This window comes from Myotis daubentonii, chromosome 13 (assembly GCF_963259705.1).
Source record: "Myotis daubentonii chromosome 13, mMyoDau2.1, whole genome shotgun sequence".
In the NCBI taxonomy this organism is placed as follows: Eukaryota; Metazoa; Chordata; class Mammalia; order Chiroptera; family Vespertilionidae; genus Myotis; species Myotis daubentonii.
This window is the reverse complement of record NC_081852.1, coordinates 24349988-24365020: the sequence shown is the minus strand read 5'-3', so window position 1 is coordinate 24365020 and position 15033 is coordinate 24349988. Positions and strand designations below refer to the sequence as shown.

Here is a 15033-nt window from a genome sequence, read left to right as displayed (position 1 = left end):
CAGTAGTTCCATACTTTTTAATAATTAAACCTAGACAGCAAAACTATATTCATAACAACACTCAATTGCTTAAGAACTTAAGAGTTGTTCCCTAATCCCTAAGATATCAAATGCAATCTTTTCTTTCTCAAGGCAATTGTATCTCTGGCTCTGAGAATTATTATTATTATTTTTTTTTTTTTTGCTGAACTTTTCCCCTTCCCTTTAATGCCAATAAATTGATTCTATCCCAATCCCATCACTATCTGTATGCCAACTCCTAACAACTTCATGATAAACACATTGATCCAAAAGGTGTCAGAGAGTATCATGGTTTTTAATCATAATGTTCTCCTAGGGACACATAAGCCAGAAGGCCCTTTCAAGAGAAATCAAAATTATTGATAATTGTCTAGCACTTAGGTAACTCAAAAATAAGCATTCTTACAGGTATGCAAAATGTTGCCATTTTTGTGTGATGAGTTTCATGCTTAACTGCACAAGACAGACACCTAATAAAATATTACATGGAATAAACAGCCTTTGAGCAGTTCCAACATTATATGACCGTTTTAAGGGGATAACCAAAAAGGAGATGAGAGGAGGTAGCCAAAGACAGAAAGAGGAAAAAATCAGGACTGTGTGGTGCTCCATTATTCCAGGAAACAGAGTATTTCATAAGAAAATTATCAACTGTGTCAAATAAAAGTCTGTAAAGTGCTTGTGAAAGATGCTAAGTCCAGTTTATACATGATGAATGTAATGCCAAAATAGGCAAGTGAAACCACCTAGTAAGTGACTGAAGCAGTGGTGCTGAGCCCAGGATCCTTCTCACTGGCGAGAAGGGAATGTGTCCAGCTTCCAACATTCCCAGGAATGCCCATTATCTGCGGGACTGATTTGGGCATGAACATTTATGTATCAATGTAGAAAAATGATTGGGAAGCACTCGGTTATGTAATGGAGCTTTGAATGATAACTAAACATTGTCAACCAAGTAGTTATAATTAAAGTCTTGAGAAAGCAAAAGCTTCCCAAGGAAAGGAGAGATGATGGAGACCAAGACCAAGGCTTAGGAAAATTACAGGAGACAAGAACAAGCGGTCAACCAAGAAAGAGAAGGAGCATGTGGGGACAGGACAATGTAGTGCACAGTGTCCTAAAAGAGAAGGGGATAACGTTTCAAATAAATGCCAAATGCAGCAAAGGATTTTAACAGAATTAAAATTATGCAAAAGTAATTGAGTTAAACAATAAATAGGCCAAAGCGGAATAATAGATATGGTAAAATAGAATTAGGAGTTTAAGAAGAGAGTAAACTGAAAGGAAATTGAATTTTTATTAAATATTTGCCACAATCATCAAGCAGGGATGAGCTCATCTGTGTGAAGGAAAAAAAAACAGTAAAAAGGAATATGAATGATCAGCCCAGAAGAAGAAAAGGTAATTGTAGAAGAGTCTCTTAAGAAAGGAGGAGAGATGACCTCAGGTTCAGGTCATTATTGGAAAGAGCACCACTTCCTTAGAAACTGAAGGAAGAGAATAAAGAGTCAAGGACAGAAATTCTAAAGATTCTTACTCCTGGCCCTGAGAAATGGCCATCTTAAGGCCCTCTAGAATATGCAGCAAAACAATAATGTTCAGATCTATCTTCTGTGAGCATAAACTTTAGATCGGTTGTCAGCCTTACACCTACTTACTGTTACCTTTGCACACATGCATGAAATGGCTAAAGCGTGGTGCCATCTCTACAGTCAGGGCGGAGAGCAAAGCCATGGCTCAGATCTAAATCACACCTTTTATTTCAGACGCTTTACCAGCTGAGATTTGAGACAACGTGTCAGTTTCTTGGACCCATCAATTACAAATCAATCTGTCAACATTCATTAAATCTTTGCTCCTGTCTTTGAGTTACACATCAAAGTAAATGGTACATGGCTTACAAAATTTCTCATACGTACTTTCAAAATTGACATTATTGTTATTTCTCAAATCATCCTACCATAGGTCCAACATATCAAGAGGACTGCACACACACGTTAAATACTTCCAGACTGCCCACCCAACACTACAAGACAGGCGACACTGAAGAGTTACTGGGCTTGGCGCACGCACTGTAAGAAAAGCCTACTACAGAATTTTCCAGTGAACACTAAGGGAGGCTGTGTTGAGTGTTCTCCAGCAATTAGTAGTTTACAAGCAATGTAACTAATTAGCTCATCAGTCTTCACTGGAAGTGTTTTCACAAACATTCTGCCAGCTACAAGGTGCAACGCATGCATGTTAAAACGTGTTAAAACAGGAGTTCATCATCCCCTTTCAAATGAATGAACTACATCTCCTGAGCCCACTGTACTTGGTTGAAAAGATTATTATATTTGTAACTTTATGCTTATCTAAGAATACTCTTGAGATGTAATAGCAGTTAAATACACACACCATCAACACAGCAATGGATGGAAATAACAAGGGAACCATAGAAAGGCTGTAATTAGTGGTAAATAGCAAACATTTTATGCAAGTCCTAACTGCAATGTTGTGGAGCAGAGAAGATGGAGCCAACCTGTCACTTAGGGATGGCTAACTAAAAATGAACTGCTATTTTCCTTTATAAATAAATGTTCAATACAGCCGAGTTTCAATAGGTAAGATCTTTCAATTCAGGTGACCCAAAATGGGCACCAGTAAACTTTTTAAATCTCTATTCTCCTTTGGACACAATTTATTTTCTTGTACCAAGTAAAAATGCACTGAATAATCAGAGAGGCAATAGGCAACATCTTAAAGGCTCAATATTAGAAATTCTATAATGGCACCACTTCTTGTTTAAGTAAGTACCCAAGTGTACTGATAGGAAGATTAATTACACTTCTAAGTTACCATTTTCCAGGAATAATCGTTTCTAGAGGTAATCGTTTTCTCTGACTAATATGGATGACAGTGAGTCTAATTCCTTTGGGGGGAAAAAGTCTATAAACCTAGGTAGGGTCTTGCAAATAATTAAGGTGAAAAACTATAGAAAGAGGAACAAATTTTAAAAATACCCTGAATACATGTATTATGCACATGAGGAATGTGTACATTTTCTTAATACAAACGTTTACATCTCACCAGGGAAGGAGAGAGTCCCCTAGCTACTAGCTGCATCACCAGCCCTGCTAGAAATACTCCCGAGCCATGCAAAGTGGGGCGAGCTGTCAGTTGCTGCTGGGCTAAGCTTCACAGGCATGCAGTTGGGAGGCTCCTGCACAAGCAGACTAGATAGCACAGCATTTCTTTTAGTACAAAATACAACAGCCCCATCTCTGGGAAGGAGAGCTGTAGGTAGAGAGCCATTGATAGATTCTCCATCTTCCTAGCCCTCCAATCGGTTCATGGTAGCCTCGGTGGAGGCCCACAATTACAAATAGAGAAATATTACACTGTGGCAGGATTCCAACAAATTTGTAAGTCCTATCCCACTTGACACACATGAACACGAAGCCTACGGTCTGTTTCCAATTGCTGGCTCTGGTGGGCAGAACTCTTAATTAAAATTCCAGCAGGCTTTTTTGTAAAAACTGAGATGATTCCAAAATTTCTAAGGAAATGCAAGAGGCCTCGAACAGACAAATCAAAATATTTTTTATTTCAATACTTACTATGAGGTACAGTAATCAAAACAATGTGCTACTGCTATAAGGAGAGACAGATGAATCAATGAAACAGAAAAAGAGTTCCAAAGTATACTCATGTTGGGGAGCACAAGAGACTTGGTTGGAAAGTTGTAAGACGACAACATTCTGAGAACAGGGAAGTGTGTGGAAGGGCGCCTGCTCTGTTTATCGGAATTCTGACTTAGGGGAGACTTGGGGGTATCGAAGGCGGTGCCCCTAATTATTCCTTGACCTTTCCAAACAAGTCTGTGCACGTGCAGACCCCCAGGTGTTTACTGGAATCCTTATGTTTAATCCCTGGATGCCCTTGCCTAGAGGACAATGTAAACACATGTGTCCTCCCAAGAGTACTCACCCCGCTGATTGTATCTAAAGATAAAAATTCCAATAAAAGCCTAATGAGTCAGGCAATCCAGGCTGCCTGGCTCCTTCCGCCAGGCCGTCCCTTAGCCCTCTCTTTCACAGTGAAACTGTGTCAGGGTAATCCATTCATCCATCATTCAGGGGCTGCTGGTCAGTCCCGGCACACTAAGATACAGTCAATTGATTTTCAATAAAGGTGCAAAAGTGAGTCAATTAAAAAAGTAGAGTTGGGTATGTTCTTTTCTCTTTTTTTTGAATTTTTATGAGTTTTTTTGAGCTGAAACAAGATCTCAAATGCTTCAGCAAATATCAGTTTTACAGTTTACTTTTTTCCTAAAGAAACACATGTTAAGTAATGCTAGTTTAACCAATGAAGAAAAAACTTCTATCAAAATATATAATTTCCATTACAAACTAGAAGGCTAATGTTAAAAAATAGTTGTAGGCCAAAAAGTTTGCTTATATGAATGACAGGCATCATATGATCCCTTTGAAGCACAAAAGCATCGGATGAGATCTTTTGCTCAATTTGTGACCCTCTTTATTTGTAAGTTTTTGATAAGTTCATAGAGCTTGACAGTCAGTCTTTAAATGAAGGTGTATCCACACTTCTTAATCCAGATTTCCAGATGGGGAGACCATGTAATTCAGAATCTTAAGTGGGATTTATGCTTTACCATGTACCTATCCAGTGTTTCCCAGAAGCGTTAAGAAAACCGGACTGTCCGAGTGGCGTTTGCCATAGCTGAGCTCTAACACTGCTACGTCCCACTTCTGAACATTGGGGTCTAGAGCAGCGGTTCTCAACCTGTGGGTCACGACCCCTTTGGGGGTCGAACGACCCTTTCACAGGGGTCCCCTAAGACCATCGGAAAACACATATATAATTACATGTTGTTTTTGTGATTAATCACTATGCTTTAATTATGTTCAATTTGTAACAATGAAAATACATCCTGCATATCAGATATTTACATTATGATTCATAACAGTAGCAAAATTATAGTTATGAAGTAGCAACGAAAATAATTTTATGGTTGGGGGTCACCACCACATGAGGAACTGTATGAAAGGGTCGCGGCATTAGGAAGGTTGAGAACCACTGGTCTAGAGGAACTTCATCACATTGGAGATGGAAGGGTTTACTTTTAACAAACATGTCAACCGGTGATCCATGAGGCAAAAGCCATGGCCACCTTTGAACGCAGGACCCTGCACAATGACGGCCACGACCAGGTCCCAGTCCTGAGGCCTGAGTGTCAGAGGCCGGTCTACGGCTGTGCCCGGAACCGTGAGGCTGAGCGCGATGCCCTCGGCTGCATTGGGTCTTTTCTTGTCTGAATAGAGTTTCATCTTCTCATTGGCAGCCCTGTTTCTTCTTTTCATCCGATGGGACAAATTTCAGGTCCTGCAGAAGGTCCTTTGCATTCAGCCTGGTTATGAAAGAGGTGGTGGCCACAGGGATTGTGATAATAGGTGTCTGAGAGCCTTTCTTCTGATACGCAATGTGGGAGCCACAGGGGCTGCAGGTGGGACCGGTCGCTGTTCAGGCGCTTGCCCTTCTTCTCTGGCTTCCACAGACTGAAGCATTGCACAAATATCCTTGGAAGGGTCTTTCCCGTGCTCTGTAGGATAGTTGTCCGTGTCCTCCTCACTCTCTGCTGACACTATCCCGGGTCACAGCTACCTCAGCGCCCACAAAGCTCCTCTGTGTGAGAGCGGTGATGTGATCATCTAAGGCGGTCTTCATGGTAGATCTTCTCTTAGCCATAATTTTGGCTTTGGTTGCAGCAATTTTTTCCACTGACACAGCTTCAGACAAAGGCCTAATCTGTCCAATCTGTACAATCCCTTCTTTGTGACCCTCCACGTGGGCAGCCCATCTCTCATTATCGAGGTGCACAAACTCTTTTTTTCATTCTCAACATTAATTTTTAATAACAGTAGATAAATACGATACAAAATAAACACCAATCTCAGATTTATGCTGAACTGTCCTATGTTAAAGTAGGGATATGAAAACATAAACTTGAACATTCTTCAAGTGGGTAAGAATTAGATCTGTTTGCGTTGCTGCTTTAATTTCATACCAGCCTGAATCTAGATACCATGCAGATATCCATAGTACTTGACACTTAATTCAGTTACTCTCCCACCAGGATTATTTCCAAGATGCTAACTTAATGCAGTATCCTAGCAGATTTTGGTAGCTCAGAAAATCCATCGAGCTCTTAAAAGTCAATGTTCTCATGTCAAAGCTTTTTAACTAGTTTTTTCACAGACCCTGCCCTCCCTGTCAGCATTATTTACACAATGTTCTTAGAAGAGGCTGGAGGATCGTGGCGATCGCAGTTCCGAGTCGTCCTACATGCTATCCTTATAATTTTTTGAAGAAACCGTCAACTTTAGGCTTTGCTTTTGCAAATTTTACAAAGTGACACCTGTTGGCTATAAACATTCAGTACAAGGGAATTCTACAAGCTCTTTCTCCCTCTCCTTTCCTCTCTGAAATCAATAAAAAATATGTATTTTTTATAAACCTTAAATATAACCAATCGTGTGACTTAGAAGCAATGACTATAGATCAGTGATGGCGACCCTATGACACACGTGTCAGAGGTGACACGCGAACTCATTTTTTTGGTTGATTTTTCTTTGTTAAATGGCATTTAAATATATAAAATAAATATCAAAAATATAAGTCTTTGTCTTGCTATGGTTGCAAATATCAAAAAATTTCTATATGTGACATGGCACCAGAGTTAAGTTAGGGTTTTTCAAAATGCTGACACGCCGAGCTCAAAAGGTTCGCCATCACTGCTATAGATTGTAGGGAGTAAAGGCTATACAAAGATAGCATACTATATGCTATAGGTAAAACATGTAATCCAGGCATTACAAACAATCTTGGTAATTCCTAGATTATTGTTACAGGAATATTATTAAACTATTTTTTTATTTTTTTATTTATTTATTTATTTTATTTTTTTATTACATTTTTTTTATTTTTTTATTGCTTAAAGTATTACAAAGGGTATTACATATGTGTCCATTTTATCCCCCCGCCCTAGACAAAATACCGGATTTCATACTTTGCCACTGTATAGATGTTAAGTACAGGGGTAAGCGGTAAGATCAGTAGGAACCAACTTCGCTGCATTACAGCAGTTCTACCCACCTGTGCCTTTCCTTTCACCATCCTCCCCTAATACTTTCCAGGTCCCATCTTCCCCAAGCAAGTTCTTTAGGTAACCAAATGCCCACGTTATTTATCACTTCAAGTTTCTAAGTAAAGCCACCAAAGGCAGTAAAACAGAATCCTGTTGTAAGCTGTATAAATTATACTGTCCTCATTAGAAGAAATTTTCTAAATTAATCTTAAAATTCTTCTTGAAAGTCAGTAAATATAGATATAAATATCCTCTACGTCCAATATTTTTTTCACTTTCCCGAATACTTTAAACTTATCATTTGCTCTTCATTGGGCCGTCACATTATGCCACTGAACAAAGCCTTTAAAAAAAAATAAGCACAGGAAACTATTTTAAATACACTTCTAGAATCATACAGAGTTCATTCTCCTGATACTTCCACTCCACTCTGAGCTAAAATTCCTCCCCAGGTTTGGGGAACTGCGCTCTCTCTATCGCTGTCTCTTTATCCAGGGGGTGAGCGCGGCCATGACCCAAATTCCAGGACCACTTGCACTTTTGCTGCTTTCTCCCTAAACTCAGGTGATGGTGGTTTGTTTGGCAGTTTGTCAAAATAATCAGAATGTAAAGCGCTTTGTGATCTTTAACCAAATGTATTTGCTGTATACACAGCATATGCCACAGACGTGTTTCACACGTTATAACAGAACCCAGTGAGGGGTGTACTGCACAGTCAGAAGCTGAACAAACTCTTTGAGAACTTTTCTTTCAAATAACTTCTTGTGAGCTAAAAATGTTGACTAACCTTTTTTAAAAAATACCATTTCATGACAACCATTGCAAATATTCTAGCCTTCTAAGAATGACAGTTTTATGGAAACTGTGCTATCAAATAGATCCTATTTTCTGGAAGAAACAATATCAGAATAGGATTTGTATTCCAAACCAAAGACACAGCAATGAAACCATAACTATAAGAGTAATTTCCCATGGCAGCAAAGATAAAACCATTATCAAATTTTATAATATAAAGTGACAAAATGATGCATCAAATTTTTTACTTCTAACATTTATCAGGTGTCTGTTCTCTGTCAGGCACTGCTAAAAAAAAATAATAATAAAAAAGAAGAAGTGGTACTTGCCACCATCAAGGAATAAAGAGTCTAGATTTACTGAACAAATCAATGTTAGGTGCCGGCAGGGGGCAGGGTTGCTGGGGGGCGAGGGGGGAGGTGGGGCTAAGTTCTATGAAAGAGAGATGCTCAGAATCTCTGGGGACACAGAGGAGAGGCATCTACATCAGCATCGTGGGGTTCAGTAAACACTTCCTGGAAAAGCTGGCTCAGGCTGAGCTGAGCTGCTAAGAAGAATTGACTGAAAGAGAAGAGCACTCCAGGTGGAGGGAACAGCTCTGTAACAGAGGCGGAAAGCCACGTGGACCGTCCAGGACACTGAGAGTTCCTGTTTGGATGAAAGTTTGGGGAGGGACAGACTCAGGAAATGAGAAGGGAAAGCATGGTAGAAGCCAAATTATGAAATGCTGCGAGAGCTACACTTAAAGTTTCAACTTTATCCAGAAAGATAGTCCCCCAAATTCTCCGAAAGCTTCTAAAATGGATCTTAAGCAGGGGAGTAAATGAGTATAATTTCATTTTTTAAAGCTCTATTTGCTTTGGTATGGGATGAGGCTAATACAGTAATCCTGAATGTGGGAAGGGACATTAGAAATGGAGAGGAGGGAACAGATCTAAGAGGCCAAAGGAGATAGAATTTGTTGAACTTAAAAGACTGTTTGGAAGGGAAGATGGAATGAGAACGAAGAGCCTAAACTAACTTGGTGACTAAGTGGGTGATGGTACCAGGGCCCGGAAGACAGGACAAAGGTGGTTCTGAGGCAGCAGGAAGGAATGACGGGTTCACTTCAAACTACCTTGGACATTATGTTTTCTATGTGTTGTCCAAAGAATCCCTAGAAAATACAAATCACATGTAAAGTTTATAACAACTAACTCCCCTGTATGAGACCTAAAGTTCATTGTGGCCATTACATTCATTTTCATTATTTAATTAGCAAAGATTTCCTAATTTTCTTAAAGTTATGTTGGGGGTTGGGAGAAGGGAAATATTTGGACACCCAAAGTCTCTTTTACAAAGTAGATCAGGAACATTTAAGTTCCTTGTCCTCTCTGAATAGTTCCTTGCAGCAAACTGATATAGAAAATCATTCTATTGACCAAAGAATATTGAGCCTTTTTTTAAAAAATAACCTGCAAATGAGACCTACATTCATTAGAAAACTATTATACTCTCATAAGATATCAAAAGGTGAAATATATTTTCATTATGTAATATTAACACAGCATCAACATGAGTTGTGCATAGTTTGTGCAAACCAAGTTTAGAAATGAGAAAATGAAAAAGAAAAAAAAAGAAACTAGATCACCAACTTACACCATACACAAAAACAAACTCAAAATGGCTAAAGGACTTAAATGTAAGACAGGAAACCATAAAAATCCTACAAGACTCGATAGGCAGCAAAATCTCAGACATATGCCGTAGCAATATCTTCAATGATACTGCTCCTAGAGCAATGGAGACTAAGGAGAAAATAAACAAATGAGACTACATCAAAATAAAAAGCTTCTGCACAGGAAAATAAACCATCAACAAAACAACAAGAAAGCCCACTGCATGGGAGAACATATTTGCCAATGCTATTTCAGATAAGGGTTTAATCTCCAAATTTTACAGAGAACTCATAAAACTTAACAAAAGCAAGATAAACAATCCAATCAAAAAATGGGCAAAGGACCTAAACAGACACTTTTCAAAAGAGGACATTCAGAAAGACAAGAGACATATGAAAACATGCTCAAAGTCACTAATCACCCGAGAGATGCAAATCAAAACAACAATGAGGTATCATCTCACACCTGTCAGAATGGCTATCATCAACAAATCAACAAATGACAAGTGCTGGAGAGGATGCAGAGAAAAAGGAACCCTCATGCACTGCTGGTGGGAATGCAGACTGGTGCAGCCACTGTGGAAGACAGTATGGAGTTTCCTCAAAAAACTACAAATGGAACTCCCATTTGACCCTGTGATCCCACTGTTAGGACTATATCCCAAGAAACCAGAAACACCAATCAGAAAGGATATATGCACCCCTATGTTCATAGCAGCACAATTTATAATAGTAAGATTTGGAAACAACCTAAGTGCCCATCAGCAGATGAGTGGATTAAAAAACTGTGGTACATCTACACAATAAAATACTACACTGCTGTAAAAAAGAAGGGACTTTTACCATTTGCAACAGCATGGATGGACCTGGAGAGCATTATGCTAAGTGAAATAAGCCACTTGGAGAAAGATAAATATCACATGATCTCACTCATATGTGGGATATAATGATCAATATAATTTGATGAACAAAAATAGAGCCAGAGGCCGTAACCGGTTTGGCTCAGTGGATAGAGCGTCGGCCTGCGGACTGAAAGGTCCCGTGTTCGATTCCGGTCAAGGGCATGTACCTGGGTTGCGGGCACATTCCCAGTGGGAGATGTGCAGGAGGGAGCTGATCGATGTTTCTATCTCATCGATGTTTCTAACTCTCTATCTCTCTCCCTTCCTCTCTGTAAAAAATCAATAAAATATATATATAAAAAAAAAAATAGAGCCAGAGACAAATGGCGGGGGCAGTTAAAGAGCAACCAAAGGACTTGTATGCATGCATATTAGCATAACCAATGGACACAGACACTGGGACAGTGGGGGCTGACCCGGGGTGGGAATGGCTGGGGGGTGAGAGGAAGGAGACATATGTAAAACTTTAGACAATAAAAGAAATGTACTTCAGAGGTAGTCAGAAACTTGTATTTCCAACTGTTTACAAGGAACTTTATGATTTATTCATGTATGGGAAAATATGTCTTCAGCTCCATTAGTCATTTCTCATTATATTCTATGACAAGAAAGGGTACACTTCTGTCTATTTATTGTGGATAAACTGTGACTGGTGAGGAGAAGCAGCTGCCTGGAGGACCAGAACAACTAACGGGAAGAACCAGGAGTGGTCCCTGAGCCTCGGAGCTGAGTAATGAGCCTCTCTGGCTCCCACAGCTACTAGGAGCTGCTCAGAGCTCCGCAAAAAACTCATCAACTCAAATCAGGAAAACAAATCACTCACAAATCTCCCTCGGGAACTAACGCCCCGAGGAGCGCAGCTTGCTCCGGGCCAGGCGAGAGCACTCACTTTCTTTGCGAACTTGCTCCAGCGTAGCCGTCAGCTCTTCCTTGAGAACAGTGGCTTCCTGGGCGATCTTCTCTCCCTTGTCTAATAAATTCCAAGTCGCTTCGTCCACAGACGCTAGAAGAACTCTGGCTCTTTTGGAACATCCTTTCTTCCTGTTAGAAGGATTCTGGGGACAATTTACAAGCGTAGTCACCTAAAATTGAAAAAAATACAAGTCACGCATGAGACAACTTGTGAGGAGAACGCAGTCCTGGGGTGGCATAGCCCAGAACGAAAGGAAGCGCATCACAGAAACTGAGTGCAGCACAGAAACACGGAGCAGTACTGCTGGTGCGTCCCCAGGAGTCAAGGCACCGAGAATATTATCAACCACCACGGAGCTCCGGGTTAATGGTAGGCAGGAGCGCAGGCCCATCTAGAGGGAGGGCCCTAGAGATGGAGTCTCATCAAGTTTTACCACTAGGACAACGTTTTAGAAGGTCGTCTGTGTGTGTACCTGTGTGTTGTTTTTATTAAAGAAACTTCACATGGAAAAAGGATACAGAACCTTAATAAAGCAGTCAAAAATGAAGAAAATTTGAAAATGATATATCTCAAAAATATCAAATAATTGTAAAATAAAATGTATGTCACTTTGTAGCCAGCAGTAGTCTATTTAGGCTGGGAATAGAGGTTACTGATATTAGAGGGGTGGGAACTGCTCTGTAACATATAAAGAAGTGGTGACCTCAGTAGAGCCAAATCCGAATCCTTACCGTAACCTACATTTCTGGCCCTTCGTAACCTCTCTTCCCTGTCTCTACACACTCCTCTCAAACAAACAGGTCCCACTCAAAGTCCTCTATCAAGAGGCCTTCCTGACCACCCCCACCCACCATCTGTCCCCTCACCCCACTTTATAGTTCTTCAAAACACTTATAGAACCTGATATTTTCCACTTGTTTACCTGTTTATGGCTTGCTTCCAATATTCAAATGTAAACTCCATGCAAGCAGGAAATGTATTTTGTTCTCCAGCACACAGAACATTGCACAAAGTAGGTGTTCAGTAAATATTATATAAATGGATGAATGAATGCAGTGGTTGAAAAGAGGTTCTTTTAAATGTCTATATTTTTGAATTGCCTGAATATGTTGATAATGAACACAATACTTTTGAAAAGGCTTAAAATTAGAATAAAGTCATAATGAGAGCATTGTTTAGAGGCAGAAATTAAGCATTTATATTTGGAACAAAACCTCATACCACATTGCATTGTGGAAAATATCCATTTCTTAATTAAATGTTGGAGCCCAATAACAAAATTTGGTTAGCATTTCCATGTGCAGAGCTTGAAGGTCACCATCATAGAGGAAGGAAAACAACCTTGAACCTAGTATTTAAGAGAAGAGCAGGAATTCCAGTAGAAAGCTCAACTCCTGCTTGTCATCAAATAGCCAAAGCTTTTAACAATCCGGTGCCACATCATTGACAACAAACAGAAAGACAGCCCCTGAAGATTTGGCTCATTTATGGAGCATTCAACATTTGTTTAGTTAGATATCTGGATCCAGTTTTTTTAGCTAAGAAACTAAGGAACTAAGAAAGAACTTGCAAGCTATAAGGAAATATGTGGATGAAAATAATTTTTGTCTGCCCTTTTATCCTCCTGTCCAAATACCCTCTGGTGTTATTTTTTGTCTTGTTTTTTTTTAATATATTGTTATTGGTTTCAGAGAAGGGAGAGGGAGAGAGAGATAGAAACATCACTGATGAGAGAGAATCATTGATCGGCTGCCTCCTGCACGCCCGCCACTGGGGATCAAGCCCGCAACCTGGGCATGTGCCCTTGACTGGAATCAAACCTGGGACCCTTCCGTCTGCAGGCCATCGCTCTATCCACTGAGCCTAACCGGTTAGGGCCATACCCTCTGTTTTATTCTAACTTGCTTTATCCCCATGTTCATAACCCAGAGGGGAATGCCTTGCAGCAAGCCTTTGTTCCCGTTCCTGGGAAATGAGAACAGTCCTATTATCCTGTAAGATTATGTGAAGGTTAAATAATGGAAAATGTTTTGTAAAATGCATAACATGATACAGATATTGGTTGGCATTTAATGTGTATTTTCTAGTCCGTTCCGCACGTTGATATAGAAAATCTGCGATGGGGTCCTTGTCAAAGGTGTTCTCTCTGGGCCTAACCTTATCTTGCTCTTGAGGTTCCCTGTGCTGAATGTGATGAAGGCAGTTAATAAAGCACATTCTATATGCTTTACAAGCAGCCAATGGACACGTGTCTCTATCATGCATTACATAAAGATGATAATAAGCCTGATTTATTACATGGGTTTTCACATAGTCCAAAAAGCAAATATCTCACTATTATCAGTCTAATTTGTGTATCAAGAGTTAAAAGATACTTGCCCAGATGAAGACATATTATAGCACCTAGTTTAAAACCTTTGTTTAAAATGAAGAATAAGTGTCATTGTCTGAAATGTTCCTTCAGAATGTACTTTAAGTGCCACAATTCATGATGCTTCCCACTGAACATTCCCCTATTATTGTTCTGATCCTCCATGCGCCAAATGTTTGAGCTTTGAAATTAAAATGAGCATTCCAGAAATGCTTTGTTCCTTATAATAAATGCCAGAGAAGAAAGAAATGTGAAAAGAACATTGTATAACAACACTGTGCTCCCATCAAAAAAAAAAAATGCAATTACAATTGCAACTCGCAAGTTATTCACTTTTATAAATCATTTATGTCTGTCTTCTTTTAAAATGCTCCAATATGGTTATTTATTATTGATTAAACCAACGTCAAGTGGTGGTTTCAATGATTCATTTTAGTTCAAAAGTATACGTGGCTTGGTAATCCTGGGAGGGAGAGGCTGCGAACAAAGCTAAACCTTTTTTTTTTTAACCCCAACTCCACTATAGACTCTAAGGACTCCTGTCACTCATATAACAGATGATTCTCACCAAGGGTTGAGGGGTGCTATCTTATCTAAAAGTCATCTCTTGAGGGAATACCAACAACCAGTAAAAACAGCTTTCAAGTCATTCTGTAAAATAATTCTGTTTCTTTTTCAGTATAAAATCAGTGACATTTTTCTAAGAACACATAAACTTTAGTTGGAATTTACAGCAAAGATGGTTCTTATGCAGGGTCCAAGCCCATCTTGCTAACCTTTCTTTTTGTCACTGATTCACACCCCTCCCCACCCCTCCTTATCATACCTTAGCGACCCCCCTCAAACAGAAAATCTTCAACACCAGGCTTGCAGCTCTTAAAGAACTTGGATTTGCTCATTTTCCTCAGTCTGTAAGTCTGTGCTAGGACACAGACACACCTTCACGATAAATACATGTATGAGTGCCTCACTGAAATGGTTCTAAATTAGAGACTTCAAGTACTATGAAAAGGAGTTTCCTACTTTCTTAATTCTGCATGTTGAAAATTCCATAAAGCCAGGTATCTTTTTAATAGTATATAATACTGCCCTAACCGGTTTGGCTCAGTGGATAGAGCGTCAGCCTACAGACTGAAGGGTCCCAGGTTCGATTCTGGTTGGGGGCATGTACCTTGGTTACGGGCATAGCCCCAGTAGGGGGTGTGCAGGAGGCAGCTGATTGATGTT

General features: G+C 39.7%; 1 protein-coding gene across 1 annotated transcript in view; it reads right to left on the bottom strand.

The window, feature by feature from the left end:
• The window catches only part of CTNNA3 (catenin alpha 3), a 1315594-nt gene that overhangs the window by 1246941 nt on the left and 53620 nt on the right, over positions 1-15033 (bottom strand). Inside the window, exon 3 of the mRNA XM_059662570.1 lies at positions 11412-11604. Coding sequence (XP_059518553.1) covers positions 11412-11604 — 193 coding nt within the window. The remainder of the gene's footprint in view (positions 1-11411; positions 11605-15033) is intronic.